The 18,391-nt window shown below is 40.1% G+C and overlaps 1 protein-coding gene and 1 long non-coding RNA gene across 2 annotated transcripts in view; both read right to left on the minus strand.

Moving 5' to 3' along the window:
* tmc1 (transmembrane channel-like 1) overlaps positions 1 to 9,491 on the minus strand; it is a 22,033-nt gene extending 12,542 nt beyond the window's left edge. Inside the window, exons 1-9 of the mRNA XM_075469164.1 lie at positions 9,240 to 9,491; positions 8,963 to 9,151; positions 8,746 to 8,836; positions 8,568 to 8,649; positions 8,227 to 8,333; positions 8,030 to 8,128; positions 7,773 to 7,915; positions 7,544 to 7,688; positions 7,255 to 7,449 (exon numbers count right to left, since the gene is read on the minus strand). Coding sequence (XP_075325279.1) covers positions 7,255 to 7,449; positions 7,544 to 7,688; positions 7,773 to 7,915; positions 8,030 to 8,128; positions 8,227 to 8,333; positions 8,568 to 8,649; positions 8,746 to 8,836; positions 8,963 to 9,151; positions 9,240 to 9,442 — 1,254 coding nt within the window. The 5' untranslated portion in view covers positions 9,443 to 9,491. The remainder of the gene's footprint in view (positions 1 to 7,254; positions 7,450 to 7,543; positions 7,689 to 7,772; positions 7,916 to 8,029; positions 8,129 to 8,226; positions 8,334 to 8,567; positions 8,650 to 8,745; positions 8,837 to 8,962; positions 9,152 to 9,239) is intronic.
* On the minus strand, positions 312 to 2,094 carry LOC142382996 (uncharacterized). The gene is made up of 3 exons (XR_012769984.1): positions 2,029 to 2,094; positions 1,080 to 1,142; positions 312 to 948 (listed from the first exon to the last, which is right to left on the minus strand). It is a non-coding gene; the product is annotated as an uncharacterized LOC142382996 (long non-coding RNA).
* Positions 9,492 to 18,391: the final 8,900 nt, after the last annotated feature.

Raw genomic sequence — 18,391 nt, forward strand, 5'->3', positions numbered from 1 at the left:
TTTTGCTTTTTTGGCTTCACAGCATAACTTTGTTATGACCATAGCATCAAGGTTCAAGGTGCAATGTTTTTTAAATTGCCAATTGTGCATGAACCGCAGTCAAGACACATGCATTACTTGTTCAGGGATCTCTCTGAGTTAGTCTAGAAAATAGAAATACTATAATAAAATATAAAGAATATAAAAAACACTGTACAAGAAGGTAGTTGTATATACACAAGTTTTAATATTTTGAATGGTATCAACCTAAAGCAAAACAAAATGAGCAAAAAAGCCCAGAAAGAGGAGTGTTTTGCAGAGCTTCTGTCTCATGCTCCCTTTTATGCAGGTCAAGAGAGGTCAGTTTGCCAATGTGGTGGAGCCTTATTTTCAGAAACACAGACACAAACAATGACAACAAGTTGGAATAATGGTTGTTGATGCCAAACTTTGTCTCCTCAATGTGTTCCCCAAGCTGAAAAACATCCTCCGTTCTCCTCCCGGATGATGTACGTGACTGTCGCCGTCTTTACAGCTTTGCTGAAGCTTGGCGAATCACCCACTCTGCAGCTCTCAGCACCTTCACTGTGCCACATGATGGAATCACTAGTACACCGTTGTTTTTCAGGGCTAGAAAGTGGTAGCTATCATGAAATGATGAAGGTACAGCATCTCTGACCAAGCTTGCATGGCACACACCACAGGACAGCTTTTGCAGAATCTGGAGGACTACAAACCCTGCGATGTAGTACAAAGCATTGTCCACAACATCCACCAGTATAAATATTGAGAAGTAGCTATTTAACATATTTAGAACGGTAATTTTGATATGATGTTTAAAAAAGAAATACTCAAATCATTAGGCTGAGTTAGTGAGTTTGAGGTTGAAGCTTCTGGGTCATCCTGAGTGGCCACAGACAGGCTCTCTTCAGCTTTTCTGGAAGAACATGTAGTCCTGCCCTTTTCTGGCTAAAATGAAGAAGCATAATATTAAAATATATAAAAATACACACACACACAGGGATAAGTATTTCACCCCGCCCTGTTATTGATAATATTTCAATTTATGAATGCTAATCGCCTTATGATGATACACCTACTCTTATTAGGTGAACCTGTAAGCCCAAGATGGAGGGAATAACACCAACTCTCGGTCGGACAATCTGAGGGGTGGGGATGAGACATGAGGGTAAATACTTTTGTTAGGATGAAAGAATTACATGTGAATAATACAGGCATAATAAACGTCATTAATAAACCTGTGTAAAATCTGATGGTCAATGTTATAACAGTAATATTTGCATTATTTCAAAAGTAGCATTCTTGTGTTAGTTGTAATCTAAGCCTGTGTTATGGAATATATGATTTATGAAGTCTCCGTTGGCCTAATAGCCGTGTGAACAGAAGTGTTATGCCGAGAAGTGCATTCCCATTCACGGAGCGCGCGTAAACCGTTTCAGGTGTGGATTATTACATTTATCCAAAAAAAATAATATTGAGCTGACAATGGTGTTTCATTCGTGCATCTTTTTTTCACATCTCTTCATGTAAATTAATAATACGTGTACACTTATGATAATCCGACAATTGTAGAGTTTAGAGTATTCCTATTCCTAACTATTTTTATATTATTGGACATATATTCAAAAGTAAGGGCCGTGACTAATACTTTTGTAGTCAACACGAAAGACGGTTGGATACATTTTCTATTAACAATCTCAACTCATTATAGCCCAGATGAAATGTTATAAAAATGAACCTGAAACTATGAAATTTGGTTATTTTAATTTTATATACAAATTTGGACTTGTTGAGATTTGCATCCGTTAATTCAATTAGGTAAACAAATTATGATGTAGTTATATCATATCATTCCATCACAGACTCTCCTTAAAGTACGACCAGCAGGGGGTGCACTTCTCGGCATAACACCGGCTATAAACATATCCTAGTTTAACGTTTGCTGGCTACGATTTCGCCGGCAGACACAAATACAGTACAATAATATTCTATTGACAAAATACAACCAATAATAATGTTGAATCCTACCTGTGAAAGGTAATCCCCCGACTCCTGTTCGCAACGTCTGTCTCAGCCTCATTAATGGCTGCTCCCTCAGTAATGGCCGCGGCCAGAAAGTCATGGCCGGTCGTGGCCGCGGCCTCGGCGTGCAAGCCCTTGCTGCACTAACCTCTGAATCTGTGACGGCAGAGTATGCAGCCAAGCTCTCTGTGACCCGTTCAACCCAGTCACGGGCATCAGAATCGGATATATTGTTTGACTCCACCTGGGCAGCTAAACTGTACAGCAAATATGCACACCGCCCCCTACCGTAGCCTACATGATGGGTAGCACGGTCAGCAGGCGTGACGTCACTCTCCTGCGCCGCTCAGATTGCTTTTTCGTTATCGAATTGTGGGCAGTATTTTGCATGCAGGCCACGAAAACGAAAAAGCAATGTCCGCTTTGTTTTCTTTTTGATTATGGCATAGAATGTGCAGTCTTGAAGAAGAAAATTGAAATGCAATAGGATGATTAGGATGATTGGGGATTAGGATAATTTTATTTATGAGTCAAATAATGCAGCCACATTCATAAAATGAAAAAGCATTTCTGATAATGCATTTGAATTTTCAACTTTTACATTTCAAATTGAATTTTGGTATCTATTTGCTGAGGCATATTTTGAAAATTAAATTTCAAATGTCTTTGTCCTTTTCATTTGAATTAAGTGAAAGAATGAGCAGTCTTGAAGAAGAAAATTGAAATGCAAATAGGATGATTGATTAGTAATTTTATTTATGAGTCAAATAATGCAGCCACATTCTTAAAATGAAAAAGCATTTCTGATAATGCATTTAAATTTGAATTTTGATTACGATTTGCTTCCATAATTTCGCGGGACGCGAACCTATTATATACAGTCTATGCGTGGGACACGCGAGCGCAGTTTCTATGGGAACTCATCCGCCGAGGCTGCCGTACTAGGGGAGTGGGTCACTCTTGGTTTGGAAATACGATAGATGCCGATTTCTCCTACTTGTCGAGAATTGCTAGCCTGATTAACATAGACTTTCAAATTTCTTCGAGATTCTGGTCTGACCAAGACCATAACGAATACGATTCGAAATGGCCTGGTCAACCCGCCTCCCTCGGGTTGCTACTGGTTGTGGCCAGAAAAGGCTGTGCCTAAGCTTAAGCCAATCACACCACTCTTTCCTCTGACGTATGATTTAGCTACCAGCGGGGCTAACTGGTAGATTAAACTCTTACCAAAGCCAGTAGGGAGCAAGGCGAAAACGTCTTTCCTGTCAAGAAATGATTCAAGGGCTGTTCTTTGCTCGATTTTTAACGAGAATCTCCCGTCGAACACTTTCATTACAGCATCTACAGCAGTGTCAAAAGCTTGACGCTGCTCCATGTTGATATTGAATGAAGCGCTTCCGTGTACAATCCATGGGTTGAGTGGCAGTTCAACCACGTCACTACCTTGAACACGCCTCTACCCTGGGCCGTTGGCGCTGCTCAAAGTTGATTGCTTCCCGACAAAGTGGGTGGAGTTCCCATTTTTTCGGGAACTCGAATCCACCTGAATGAGCAGTTTGCCTGAGTAAGTGTAGCAGAGCCGAAGGTGTTGCGTCACTGCGAGGGCGGAGCCTGGGTAGAGAATTGCTACTTTGTGCATGCGCCGAGCCGATTTTCTAAGTTTCGTTTTCACGCCCATAATGTTTTGCTACCCTGCGTCTGATTATTTTCTCTTTTGGAAGACATGCAAAGTAATAAAACACTTATCGTATTAACAAGCAGCTTAACATGCACAAATGGGGTGTCATTCACCAATTGATTTTTGTATTTGGGACACTTCTGTCTTTATTTAGGTGACTGCTCCATCGTTGTCATGAATGCATTGAGAAGGGGGTGCATTATTTGACAGCGTGTTATTGGTACAAATACAGACGCAAACACTAACAAAATGTGGCGATGGTTGGGACAGTCGGCCGTGAAGAGAAAAGATATGCCTGCCAAAGGAGGGGAGAAGGATGACATTTTGAATATATTGAATGGTGACAGTGAAAGTTTGCGCACACACCGGCCACACTTTGTGAGAAAAGGGGAAAATGGAACTGATTTCGATGGATCCGAAGACAGTTCAGAGAGCTCGGACGATGTTTAAGCATTTCACAGTATCCATAATTCCATAATTAGTCTCTGCACATAGTTTTGTGTTTAATTTTGAGCATTATCTGCACTAAAACATGGTTAGAAAGTTGTTAAATATTTCAATTTTTGTAGATTCAGGGTTCACATGAATATAAATCAGTTTTAAAGGGTTTTTTATATGTACAAAAAATGTGACCCTGAATAGTATGTGAGGGTTGAGGAGTAATGAAAGGTTAGATTAAGTTTTGTATGTACATAAGTTTAATTATTGTAATTATTTTTAATTGGATATACATGCCCAATTTCTCTGTAAAATGAATTTAAAGCTTTAGTTAATAAATTGATCAAATGAATTCAGTGGGTCTCATCTATCTTTTTACACTAATCAGTATAGCTTAATAACTTATTTACAACTACGAAAACGTGACCTCATTTTAACCCACCAGTATCCTGTGGAACTATGTCATACCCTGGTATTCTCTGACATCTGCATGGCCAGGGGCTTCCACAGGAAAATTTCTGAGTAAGAATTCAAAATAGCCATCAATGTTGTGTTACAAACCAGCTACTTGTGGAACGCCTCTTTCCGTACAGCATGTTAAATACATAGAAAACACTATTTGGGACATTGTTTCCAAAGAAAATGCAATCCCTTAATTAAATGTTTTATACGGTTTAATAAGCAATAGAGACACAATTTTAAATCAATAATTTACTAAGAGGCAATATAAGTGATCAGTTTGCCGAAAACCGGCATTGACATCCTTTAAAACATTGACATCGTACTGACACCCAACTGTGACATCCTGTAAAACAGTGACATCCTAAAGCAGTTAAAGGCTTTTTTTCCCTTTGAGTAAATGTCTCTTAATTAAATGTTTTCTACGGTTTAATAAGCAATAGAGTCACAATTTTAAATCAATAATTTACTAAGAGGCAGTATAAGTGATCAGTTTGCCGAAAACCGTCATTGACATCCTGTAAAACACTGACATCGTAGTGACACCCAACTGTGACATCCTGTAAAACAGTGACATCGTAGTGACACCCAACTGGCAGCTGCCAGCAAAACAGTGACATCCTAAAGCAGTTAAAGGCTTTTTTCCCCCTTTGAGTCATTGTCTCTTAATTAAATGTTTTCTACAGTTTAATAAGCAATAGAGTCACAATTTTAAATCAATAATTTATTAAGAGGCAGTATAAGTGATCAGTTTGCCGAAAACCGGCTTTGACATCCTTTAAAACACTGACAACCAAGTGACACCCAGTGGCCTGCCACCGGAAGTGTCACTACTAGATGCCAGTGCCACAAATTGAGCTCGGCCTTGCTGAGTTTACTCCAGTTACACACAGTCTGTCTGACTGTGACCTGGTGTGGTCCATGCTTTTTAAAAAGTGTTTTTTAAAGTCGGCATCTATTTTTTAGTCATATTAGCTTGAACTGTCATGGGATTCTGGAAGTAGAATATTAAATAGGCTGTTTAGGAAAAATAACTAAATCTGTAGCTCCCTCTGAAGCCTGCAATCATGCTTGCAAAAACCGAACGCTCCCGGCTGTTTTTAACCAATCAAGTTAGGGTGGAGGAATCCTACCTGTCAATCACAGCTTGTGCACACGCTGCTGAGCGTGAGTCTGCCCCAGCTTCTTTGTGAGCGCTCACACTGGTGTGAACTCACGTGCACAACCTCGTCCACAGAGGGGGAGGGGTTTGGGGGCGATTCGGAGCTTGGTCGAGGTTGGGGGAGGGACCTGAAAGTTGTATCAGTTCGAATTTTCCGACTTTAGACTCGCAATTTTGAAAACCTGCCGACGGCAGCTTTAACCTGATTCCAATACCCTGATTCTGATTCCACCTTGAAATGAGTCTGTAATCCTGGGTTACTCACTCTTGCCTCTTACAGATGTGTGATACTAGATATTTTCCCTCAATCAAAAAAACAAGTGCACATGAAAAATTTGTGTTTCTTTGTTGGCTTTTAATTACTTTCAAAAATATCTTCGATGACTTTTTAAAGACCAGAGTTTTACCTGTTTCTCTCAAGCGCGCTGAAATCACATCTTTACCAAAGAAATTTAAACTATCATATCCATTTGTAATCAATGGCCTTAGACCAGCATCCCATCTTAATTTTCTTTGTAGAATGTTTGAAGAAACCGACAACAAACAATTTGATAAATGTTTTTGGAATAATCGCATATCTAAGAGTCAACGATCAAGTTTCAGAGCAGACACAGAAACAGCTCAAATCAAATTTTCTGAGGGATTCTACAAGGGTCAGTTCTTGGTCCATTTTTCTTGCTCCCAATTGGTACTATCATAAAGAATCACAATAAAGCTTACCTTTCATAGTCAGATGATATATAGCTGTGCTTATCATTTTCAATTACTGATGTGACTTCTGCTCACGAACTGTTAAAAAGTATCAATGGAATTAAATGTTGAATATCAAGAAACTTTTTACAGCTGAATGGAGGCAAAGCTGAAGTTCTTGTTTTTGGTACAAATACTCAAAGGCAGAAAATCTGTTCATGCCTGTTTCCACTGTTTCCCTCACAGTTAACTTGCCAGAAGCCTTGGCATTATTTTGGACACTACTCTCAGTTTTGAGACACTGTAATGCACTCAATACAGACTCACCTTTAAAATCACCAATTCATAAAGCACTTAACGGTTTGGCCCTCCAGTGCATCTCTGACTTGCTCACTGTGTATGACTCAATCAGGTGTCTCAGGTAATCAGATACAGATAATTTAGGTGTTCCCAGAATTAAATACAAATCTGCAAAGGGTGTCTTCGGTTACTGTGGTCCAGATCTCTGGAACAAACCACCTGCTGAATTTTCCTGAGAAGTGCTCTTATGTATGCTTGATTGTTTTAAGTCAAGTTTGTGTATGCTTTAATACGAGTGTGTAAGTGTATGTATATATGTGAGTCTATGTCTGGGGCTGTAAATGTATGCTTATGTTTGTCTATGCCTATATGAATTAATGAACTGTTGCTGGTTTTGTCATACTTTGTCTTTCTAAGTTCAGCACATTGTCAGACATGTCAGAAATTCTGTTGTATGAATAAAATTGCCACTGTCATTTCCATTTGGGTAGTATGCCTCTACCTCATTCCTTTCCCACCAGGTGTGATTGTCCAGACCATCCAGGGCAAACTTCTGGGAGCGGCGCACCACAAAGTAGATGAGGTATCCACTTCCCGCTAAGCAGCACAAGACCAGGAAGTTTGCCAGCACCCGCAGAAAACGAGTCAGATGGATATTGTCGTCCTTATGGCTCTCCTGCTCCTCCAATATTGCCTCCTGATGATGTTTCAGAAAGGATATGGTGCTGTTAAATGGGATTTACTTTTACAACAGTCTCTAAACTGAAAATCCATCAATCAGCAGCAATTACCTTGAAGCTGGTAGTGATGGAGGCAAACTTATTATCGGCAGTTTCTGGATTTCCTATCAGGTAATCCCAGCTGGTGAACATCTTCCAGCTGAAGTTGAAGCTGTTATCATCTCCGATCCCTGACTCATTTGCATTACGGGCCATCCTACATTCACAAATAAATGCACTCTCATTAGAATTTTGCTCATTAAAGAGATGCCTTAATTGCTTTTATGCATAAAAAACGTACGTTCTTATGACAACCATGTAGCTATAAGCCACTGTGCCCACCCCAACTAGGAAGTATGACAGAGGCATACGGAACTTGAGCCAGCCAATGGCACGCTGGTTGTTGTAGTAACCATAGAAGAGGACTGAATACTGAGCGTAACCCTGTGGATACAAAATTTAGTTTATTTTCTAAACTCTGGGATGCAAAATCCTTAAGAACTGGCAATGCACATAGAATGCTAAACATGGGCATGGATTTGTGCGCTAATAACTGACCCCAAAGTCCCATAAAACAGCAAAGTCCATAGCACTGGCCTCCTCGGCTCTGGGGACAGTCTTTCTTGGGATGCTGCCGTAAGGCCGACCCATTAATGCCTGTTAGCAATAATCAAGGTGGAGAAGAAGCCTTATTGTGGAAAAAAAAAATCCTCTCCTCAAAACTTACTATGGTTAAGATACAGAAGGTGCTATACCTCTGGTACCATGACCAGGCCGAAGGTCAGACCAAACAAGATCATGTTGATGCCATACATCCATCTTAGGAAGATGAAGTATGAAGCAACTGAGGAGCCAAAATGACCTGAGTGGCAAAGGGAATAAAAATGGCAAGGATCACTTTTAAGGAAAGCAAAACTGAGATCTGGTCTTCGCACAACATAAAATATGTGTAAAATGTTGAAAAAAAAAAAATATGCTAAATTTCCTCTCAAAGAATGCTCTTTTAGTCTTAGAAAACGTAAGCTATCAAAAGTAGAAAGGAAACTTGAGGCTATGAAGGACGATTGTTTGGAATTTAATCATAAAGCAAGCTTACTTTCAATCTCTTTTATTTTCATCTCCCATGGAATACAAGCAGTTTTGAAGTTTTCAAAGTCTCGCTGAAACTTCATCCACCTCTAATGACATACATTTTTTTTTTTTTTTTTAATGTAGATTTATTTGCATCACTTAGATATAGTAATATGAATAAGTGAAAATCACTGTGTACTTGCCTTGGTCATCATGACCTTGTATGCATAAAATTTCCTGCCTTTCCCTTTTCCCAGAGCTCCTTCATATTTCTCCACAAACTCCTGAGACTCTCTACAAGAAGGTACATATTCTGTTAAAATGTCACCAGATGAAACCTTGAATGGCAGCTGAAAATTGAAATCTGGTCATTCTGTTTTTGTTTTTTTTTGTTTTTTTTCCAGTAATGAATTAAAGTACCGTAAAGTGACAAGTTTCTTTTTCATTGGCCAGGGTTTTCCCCTCAGACATAGGATTAGTTTCTTCCTCTCATCCACTGCCTCCTTCAGCTTCTCCAGCTCGTCCGGCGACAGGCACTCTGGCTTCACCTCCTCATCCTCATTGTCCTCTTCTTCGTTTTCATCTTCCTCACTAGTGTCCTGTTCTGACCTGAGGCATTGAAAACTGCTATGTTGATGAATTGGCGAGACATTTTCCTCAGGAAACTACAGAAACTACATCTCATTGAATACCTTACCTTGTTTCAACAACCTTTTTGTGCTTTTTCCTCTTCACTTCCTGTGCTTTCTCTTTAACTTTATATTTACTTGCATTCTCCCCTTTTTTGGCACTTTCACGTTTCTTTTGTCCCCTTTCATTTCTTTCTTCAGCAACTTTCTCTTCCTCGTCTTTGATCTTTCTTGTTTTCTCATTTTTGATATTCTTCTTTGTTTTTACCATCTTGTCCCTTGTTGGCAGAGTATGTTCCCCCTCATTCCTCTCTCTTTCTTTTGTGAGTTGGACATTTTTCGCTCTTCTTTTCCTGCTTCTCTCTCTTTTCTCAGATCTGGTCTGGGATTCCTCTTCCCCTTCTACTGATCTAGATGCTTTCTTCCTGCCCCCATCACCTTTTGTTTTCTTCTTTTCCCTTTGTGGGTCTCTTCTTTTTCCACAGTGGCTTTCCCTCTCATGTCCCACTTGAAAATCCTCGTAACCTTTTGTTGAAAAATATATATTTTATTTTCCTTCAGTACAACCATAAGCATGAACAAACAGATATTATTTACTCAAATCGTTCCTCTTCACGGTCATTTTACATCTCTTTGCTGACCTTATAAACCAAGAATCCCCCAGTTTTCTTACAGTAGTGTTGAGTTTGTTACTGCCACTCATAAATTGTAGGTGTCATAATCCTGTTATAACCCGAGAGAAAGGATGAACTAGTGGAAATGGTTGTATGAGAGAGGGGGGATATCTGGCCAAAACAAACAATTCCTGCATATAAAGTACTATAAACACAATAAGCCCAATAAATTTAGATATACAACTGTGTAATAAAGTCAACAGAACATAAACAACCTCTTACTCCTTTAGTGACCTCAGCTTTATAAATCCAGCCCTTGCTTTAAAGCTACATTACCACACTGAACCCTTTCACTGATTGAGCCAAACTTACCTTATTGTGCACCTGGCCCTATTATACTGCTCGAAAGAGGGATAAAGATGAAAACAAAGAGGGCCACTGACAGGCTGAACAGATATTTATGTAGTCAACCTTTTGATGTGTGTCCTTAGTGTAACCGGAGTGGGCAGCATGCGGGTCATTACGACCGGGTGCAGCAGAGGAGCACAAAAGACTCAAACAATGGCCAATGAAGGGAGACAGGGTGGCCAAGCCCACAAGGACAGCTGAGGGCCAGGGGCCAGCTCCCAAAAATGCAGGAGAGTGGGTTGCAGACAATGTGTGAAATGAAAATATTTGTTTTTAATTTAACCGCTAATCCTGTAGAAATTATTGTATGTTAACCCAAAATAAAGGTTCAAATCTGTCATCACAACAACATCACAGAGACTAAGTAAAAGGTCTTACTTGGTGTAAATTATTAACATTCACCGGTATCAATATATTATCTCATGAACATGTTGACATAAACAAAAACAAAAGAGAAATTTAAAGAGATTTAGTGCCCCTTTTTTATATCAAATTCCTGAAAGATATAACTTAATGTGTGAAGCAGAGCAGCAATTTTGTAGCAGAAATATAAACATGGTCATGGTCTTACTGTCATCCTCATAGGCGATCAGACTGTTTCGAGGCATCTTCCTCTCATGGTCTTGTATCTCCCAGAAAAACAGTCTCACCAACCAGAGGTGATGCGACCTGGGAATGAATGAGCTGCAGGGTTTCAGTGGACTCGCTGCTCCTGTATTTTCTGCATCTCAGGTAAGGATGCACCCTATCCAAGTCTATGTGCCTGCCATGAAAATGAAGAGTGTGTGTGCAGGTGTATATACATGTGTGTTGAAGGGCTGGTGCATGATGTCTACCTTGCATGAGAAGTTCACTTTTTCCTCGCCACCCACCGACCTGAAACAGGGACAATGATAGCCTGGAAACCCTAGAGCTACGCAATATCACGAACAATCAATTATTCAAAACAGTTATGACTGCCTTTATGCGGCTGTGTGTGCATTTGTGAAAGATTACAAGCGTATGTGCAGTTCTAAGTATGTGGGTGGAAGACAAAAACACGAAGGCAGGAGGCCAAAGTGAGGATCAGGACTCTTTGTACGATTGTTTTCATTGCCTCATAATAGATGACCAGGGTTCACTGAGAAGTGACAATGAAAAAAAAACACTTTCACCATGTGTTTGTAGCTGAATGTCTTCTTGGTTAACAATTTGACAATTTGACCAAAATGGCTATATGTCATGCTTTATTACTGTAGAAATATCCTTCTAATTTTACAGATTCTTACATTTGTCAGCCATCAACACACTCAGAAAGGCTGTGTTACAGATACAGAAGAAATAAACAGATAAATAAAAATGATGTAGTTTACAAGAGAAAACACATCAGTGTCAATCAAGTAAATTGACATCTGCTTATTGACAAAATATACCAGAATCTTAAGTAAAGCATTCTGAAACTTGAAAATGTTTCAACTTCAGAATCTAGATTGAACTTTTCAGTAACAGAAAGCATCTTGTGGAATTAAAGCATGCTGCAGACCCCTTTGCTAAACCTTGCAATTGCCATAAACAATTCTGAAAAAAACCTAAACGACTGAATAAATAGATCAATTAATAGAAAATAATAAATATCAAGATAAAAACAGGGGAGTTCAGTGCTAATGAACCTGTAGGTGGTGGTGTTGCTCCACATTGATTCCAGTCTTGCAATACACCCAGAAGACACACTTTTGCGTCCTTAAAGATTTTATTTTTATGTGACTTGTTTTTCTTCGTGTGTGTGTGTGTGTGTGTGTGTGTGTGTGTGTGTGTGTGTGTGTGTGTGTGTGTGTGTGTGTGTGTGTGTGTGTGTGTGTGTTTGTGAATGAGCAGGAACTTGACAGTGTCAGACATGTGAGCAAGGTTGTGTACATTTCTATGAATGTGTTTATGTGTTGTGGAGGAAAGAAGTGTAGGAAAGATATCAGTTTGCAAGAGCTCAAGTTAGCCTCAGCTATGAGAGAGTCATTGAACTGGTTTGTAAAATAGGTCATCGGGACCACTTGAGCAGAGATGCATCTAAACAAACTGCTAGATTGATCTTACTGTAAATGGAAACATTGATAGAGAACAGCTTACACATGGCTCCATCGTGTGCAGGTTATTGAAAAATATTAGCCAACAAGAGTTCTTTTAAAGTGAAACTGGGAACAGTGTATTGTATTTGTGTTTAAAAAGTCTTTCTCTATTCAGTCATGCAGACAATTTGGTTTGCAGATTGTTTCAGAAACCAGTTGGTCAAGATAATCCATATACTTCACTGTAAGCAGTTTTTGCCAAAACAGGAAAATCCAGGACCAAGAAATCAGAATGGGACATAAAGAAAGAAGGAATGAATTATTAAAATTATACACCGTCTTGTTTGCCCGATTCTTTCATTGGAAGCCCAAGAACAAGCTGGAGAAATCTTAAGTTAAACAAAGTATTTATTAGTGGTCACATGTAAAGTATGGCAGCGCTGGATTCGGAGTGACAGAGCTCCTGCAGGAAATCTGTCAGCCCAAGCCCCGATATCCGAACACATTTCATATTTATGATCACCTTTATCTCACAGAGGTTGTACTTACACGCGACTGAGGATATTTAACCAGTTTTTAGTGACATGAGCAGGCCATCCACTATCTTCGTCATGTTCTTTGGATGTGATAAACAACGTGTGTGTGAGAGTGTTGTTTTAGGCTTGTATGCTTTATCTGACCCAGTTATTTAGTCTAGCAGAGTGGACAAGTACAAACTAGGAACATAGGTTATTTCGAAAAATACAGAATACGAATACATAATGTCTAAGAACAAAGCCAATTATAACAATCTGTACCCATTTGGGCAAAAGGCAGGGTACACCCAGATCAGTCCATTTCAGAATTAACACAAAGTGACAGATAAAATCACACACAAAACAAATTTAAAATCACCAGTTGACCTATGCATGTCTTTGGACTGTCAGGGGATACTGACGAAAGCCCCCACAGAAGGGCCTGAACCAACATACAACCCACTCGTGCTGTAAGGTAAGAGTGCTAACCACAGCACCACTTTGCTGCCTGCAATCATGAAGAACTGAAAATGATTTGATATGCATATTGGTGTCACAATAGGAAATTATAGCAGTGTGTCCGTGCACACAGACAGAACTATTTGTCTGCTTTTGTTGTTCTCCAATGAAAAGGTAAATTACAGTGACTCATCGATCCATTGCTGTGATAAAAGAGCAGGGTGTACCGGATGATCTGTTTGCTGCCAGGCTCCCTGCCTCCTTATGCAGGCCAGAGGGGCATGAAAAGCAGGACAGACTAAGTGGAAGCCTGTCTAGTGAGGTCTTATGCCACCAGACTGTACCTTGCTTAAAATAGATTCTTAACGTTCATTAAAAAATGTATTTATCAGAGGGGTTGTTATGTAAAAGAAATAAACTCAGCAACATTAAAGAAATCAAACAAAGTAAACCATTCGATGCAGCTGCGGCTGCTTTTCAATAGATTCTTTTAAAGAGTCTATTTCCTTTATGTCAAATACTTTTTAGCACTGTAATGGTTAAAAGACAAATGCACACTCCATGTATGAATGGCCATGCTTCTCTTTCTCTGCTCATAAACAAAACCTCCATGAACTTTGTTGGCATTAATGTCTTCTCGGTTAGATGTCTGTTGACATTAAATGTAAAGCAGCAGGGAGCTTTGGCCCTGGGGGTAAAACCTGGGTTGTTTTTGTCAGAGAAAAGAGGGAGGTGAGAGGAGAGTGCAGGTTAATTCAAGTGTGACTCAAACTGTTAACACATTTTTGCCCGAGGAATTGCATATAGATACATGTCACTAAAACACAATGTGTAGTTAAATGCCATACAGGTTTGTTTTTTTTACCTGCAAAACGCAATCAGTCATCTCAGATTGCCGGGATAACAGACTTTTTTTTCAGTTTAACAGAGTATAGAGAAACAGACTGCCACTGGATACTTTCTCCTGTGTTGATACCGTATGCTTTTAATTCAAAACTTAGCCCTTCCACAGCTGGATGTCTTCCTCCCCTGTTTTTCCAGTCACTAAATTTCTTCTTCCTGTCTCTGGGTGATTGTTAGTAGAGAACAAAATAAAAAAAAAAGAGCTCTCAGGAAGGAAGGAAATATAAACCAACATCATATCAAGAGCAAGAGGGAAAATGATACAAGAAGATGGCGTACATTTCTGAAAAGGAAGTGTGTTGCTCAATTCTGTACTCTGTGGATGCCGCACAGCCTCAGTAAGTGTGTAGGTGTGAGTAAGAGACAAAAAGAAAGCATGGTGAGTATGTGTGAGTAAGGAAAGAGTCATCAAGCAGGAGGCAGACCCAGTCTGACTACGGGTGTTTTTAAGGGCAGGACTTGGCAGCTGCAGCTGACAGATTACAGCGGAGGAGGCATGGCTTGTCCCTGCAGTCGGAAAAGCACGTGGCTATACCCGTCTGCACGAGGGAGCAGTAACAAAGACCAGTGAACAGAACAGAACACAGGACATCTGCTGAACACACATGTACACGCTCTCACTTTCACTCACACACACACACCAACATGCAGGGGTTAGCATCTGATCATTACATGCAGGTCATGCAAAGTCATTCACAGAGTGTCATATATCAGCTGGAACAGGACAAACCCACACAGAGCAGCCTGTAAATGGAAACATCAGCACATTTTTTTCACAATGCCATGAACAGATTGCTGTGTGCATTTGCACCTTCTCTGCTGATTCCCCTCCAAACATTTTTTCACAAGAACCACGTGTGCCCACATGCAGACACACACCATGTATAGCCAACAATTATCCAGATACACAAGGTGAGGCTTGTGTGCAAAAAGAGAATTAAAAGGGATAACGAGAAAAGTTTAGATAGAAAGTATGAGTTCTGAAGACTCCTCCCTGTTCAGAAATAACAAGAAACACATTCATGAGAGGTGAAAGGGAGTTGTCGAGCAGCTCAAGCATAAGAGTTAATGGTTAGCAGGTTGTGTTTATTTGATCAGATTTGAGCTTTTTCTGTTTGGTTATTGCTGTTTTTATTGCTTTTTTTAAACATTTTGTTTCATTCAGTATTTCTCTCAAAGAAGTAGGACACGAACCACAAAATCCGTCAGATATGCTGTTCATGAGAAGTGTTTATCTTTGCTTGAGTAAGCACACACACACATTGTTGCTCTCTTTAAAGAAACTAATAGTAGACAGAGCAGGGAGGGTTTTGTCAGGTGACTGAGTTTTGAAGCAATGTTTTTGTAAACTTCGGTGCAGTGCTTATCGAGCCCCACACACAGCTTCTGTAAATGGATAAGCTGCCATCTCCACAACTAGCCCCTTTATCAACAGTGTCGCCAGACACAGGCGGGCTGTGCCTGCAAGTTTGGGTCTGTGTGTGTGTGTCAAGTGGGCCAATATCTGCCTAGTGACTACAGACAGGCTGCTCCCGATTCACATAAGTAATCCTCACACCCTCTTACACATGCACATATACAAATTGCAACACATGCTCCACACAAAAAGATGGCTGTAAATTGTGCCATCCGTTGTCATGGCAACATTGTCACTTTCACGTGTATCCATTATGCTTGGGAAAAGAAATGTATGAACACCTACATCTAAACACACTCATACAGAGGCCAAGCAATGACAGTGAGGGGGATGGGTAACGATACTCAATACTCAACACCTCCCACCCTCTCCTCAGCGACCCCCCCCCCCCTCACTGAAACCCATGAACCTTCACATACTAACCACACACATGCTCCTTCTTTTCTGCTCTGTACGGGCCTGTGTTAACACAACACACACACACACACACAAAGAGCTCAGTGTAAAACACAGACAAGGTTTCCTTGCCCTCCCCCATCCTCCCTGTGATTTATTTTCTTACATATGACAAGCTTTTGAGCCTATGTCTGTACAATAGAGGAGCTGTGCCACTGTTGCGTTTGGTGTACAGTATACACAGAGGATAATTTACATGAAAACTCAACACGATGTGACTACAAGCACGGTTTAATTCTGTCCTTGCATAGAAACTTCCTTCCTGTGACTGTTGACCTTTGAGTCAGTGTTGAACTAATCTGCTAAGATTTGATTACTGACACCTAATCAGAAAATGTGTTTTATTTCCTGTACATTGTATGCAAATGTAATCATGGCTTGTCTTTGCCAAAATCTGCAAAGAAAAGACAAACTTAATTTGTTTTCAGGCCCGGGCTGCACGGTGGTGTGGTGGTTAGCACCGTTGCCTCACAGCAAGAAGGTTCCAGGTTCAACACCCAGCTGGGGCCTTTCTGTGTGGAGTTTGCATGTTCTCCCTGTGTATGTGTGGGTTCTCTCCGGGTACTCCGGCTTCCTCCCACTGTCCAAAAAATCATGCATGTTAGGTTGATTGGCATCTCTAAATTGTCCTTAGGAGTGAGCGTGCATGGTTGTTTGTCTCGTTTGTCTCTATGTGGCCCTGCGATGGACTGGCGGCCTGTCCAGGGTGTACCCCGCCTCTCGCCCATTGACTGCTGGGATAGGCTCCAGCCCGCCCGCGACCCGATCGACGGATTCAGCGGTATAGATAATGGATGGATGGATGTTTTCAGGCCCTTGAGGTAATAGTAACTCTACAAAAAGGACTGATTTTGAGTAGTGCTGTTTATCAGTGATCAGTTGCTGGGTCTTCTCAACTCTCTTAATCTGTGTGACCAGGAGAGTCTGTAGGTTTCTAATTCATTCCCCTCGTAAAAATATGCAATCAATCAAAAAACATATATGTTGGCTTATTAGTAGTTAGTCAAAGAAACAAAACAAAAAAAATAAAAGAATTCACAGTAATTCACTTCCTAGTTTCAGGTAATAAAAACATCAACAAATTGTCCATTGTCCATGTTTATATATCCAATTACATGAAAGCAGTGTTGCCTGAGTAAGCAAGCCACTGTGTTGATACTTCTGCGTGTGTGTGAGACAGAGAGAGAATGGATTCCCCTGGAAAAGGTTAGGTGAAGACCCACAGTAGCACTCACTTTTACTTTTACTTCTACTTCCAGTTTCTGCATGAAGCAAACTGAGCAAACTATAGCTCTTAGACTGTCCTACCCATCCATGTTTCCCCAAATCCACTCGCTGATAGGTGACAGCACGCTCCCTAAGAAGCACAAGTGTTTGTTTGCTGCTCAGCACAGCCTGTAGTGCCTGGGGACATGTGTGATGTAATGCTGAAAAAGAGGGGGAATATGTTGAGACTCGTTAAACCTTAGGGCAAACTATACAGTACACAAAACACACAGCAGTTGACTGGTGAGTGCATGTTTTCATATTTTCACAAAGACAGTTGATGACACTCTCTGGTCCCTCCAGGTGATAAAAACAGAAGTTAAGGTGAAACTTAACAAAAAAAAAGCCCACATGATTAGTATTAGGATCTGAGTTTCGTGAGTAATGTATATACAGCATTGCTGTAGTAAAAGCTTTAAACATACCAAAGCCAGGAGTCCAAAGTCCCATCAATCCCTTTTCCTCAATTACTTTTTTGACAAGCTATGTAACAGTTGTGATATCATTAAGTGTATTCAATTTACTTTACAGCAGGAAATCCTTCCCCTCAAAGCAGCAGCATATAGGTTTTGTACTACCTGTAAAGTAAGAATGCGGATCCAGTCTTAACAATTCACTGTAATGTGTTTGAAACCAAAACTAGAATTTAAGCCTCTTCACATGTTTAAAAAAAATCCCAAAACAATATTGTGGGCGTTAAGTGCTCTTAGTGGTGTTTACTGACACAGAACTATTTCACAACCATTTTCTGATCCTAAAACGCCATTATATTTCAATGCCACTGAGCACATATCTTTTGTTACCTCCCACGAGACATGTTTACACTCCCAACATCATCTCAAGTGTGTTTGTGTGCCTTTTTTTTTGTAACATGTTTGCTCTTGCACATCTATCTTTGGCCTAAACTGAACTGTAAACCTTTGGATTTAGAAGATTTTTCCATAGGGAAGACTCTGGCCTGTACTCATGTTGATTTCTAAAAGCTGTTTGAGGCTTAATCTTTTAAATTGGGATTTGGGTTAAAATTAAATTTGGGTTTAGTTTAACTGTAATCGACTGTGGACATTTTCTCTTTTTTAAAGGTAACCGTATCTTCCACCTTGTTTGTCGTTGCCTTCTGGAAAACATGTTTACGCTCCAGTG

This window comes from Odontesthes bonariensis, chromosome 6, assembly GCF_027942865.1.
Source record: "Odontesthes bonariensis isolate fOdoBon6 chromosome 6, fOdoBon6.hap1, whole genome shotgun sequence".
NCBI classification, from domain to species: domain Eukaryota; kingdom Metazoa; phylum Chordata; class Actinopteri; order Atheriniformes; family Atherinopsidae; genus Odontesthes; species Odontesthes bonariensis.